At 66.3% G+C, this 208-nt stretch overlaps 1 protein-coding gene across 1 annotated transcript in view; it reads right to left on the bottom strand.

The window, feature by feature from the left end:
• The window catches only part of LOC104279177 (solute carrier family 23 member 1-like), a gene marked incomplete at its 5' end in the record, with an annotated part of 12,020 nt that overhangs the window by 6,070 nt on the left and 5,742 nt on the right, over positions 1–208 (bottom strand). Inside the window, 1 exon segment of the mRNA XM_009876369.1 lies at positions 8–195. Within this exon segment, the coding sequence (XP_009874671.1) occupies positions 8–195 (188 nt within the window).

Genomic DNA, 208 nt, shown 5'->3' with positions numbered 1-208 from the left:
CCCAGGCGCCGGCCAGGAGGCAGCCGATGCCTTCCACTCCGATCCCGCGGCTGATGGCGTGCTTTGGCGGTGACGGGGCTCCGGACAGGCGGGCGCAGGCGTAGTAATCCCCCACGGACTCCAGCATGGAAGAAATCACCCCGGCTAAGATGCCAAATATCCCGGCCAGGCTGACGGTCGGCACTCACCACTGGCCTGCACGTAAAGC

This window comes from Apaloderma vittatum, unplaced genomic scaffold (assembly GCF_000703405.1).
Source record: "Apaloderma vittatum isolate BGI_N311 unplaced genomic scaffold, ASM70340v1 scaffold13299, whole genome shotgun sequence".
Classification (NCBI taxonomy): Eukaryota; Metazoa; Chordata; class Aves; order Trogoniformes; family Trogonidae; genus Apaloderma; species Apaloderma vittatum.
The sequence above is the reverse complement of the archived record's forward strand: the minus strand, read 5'-3'. Positions and strand labels throughout refer to the sequence as shown.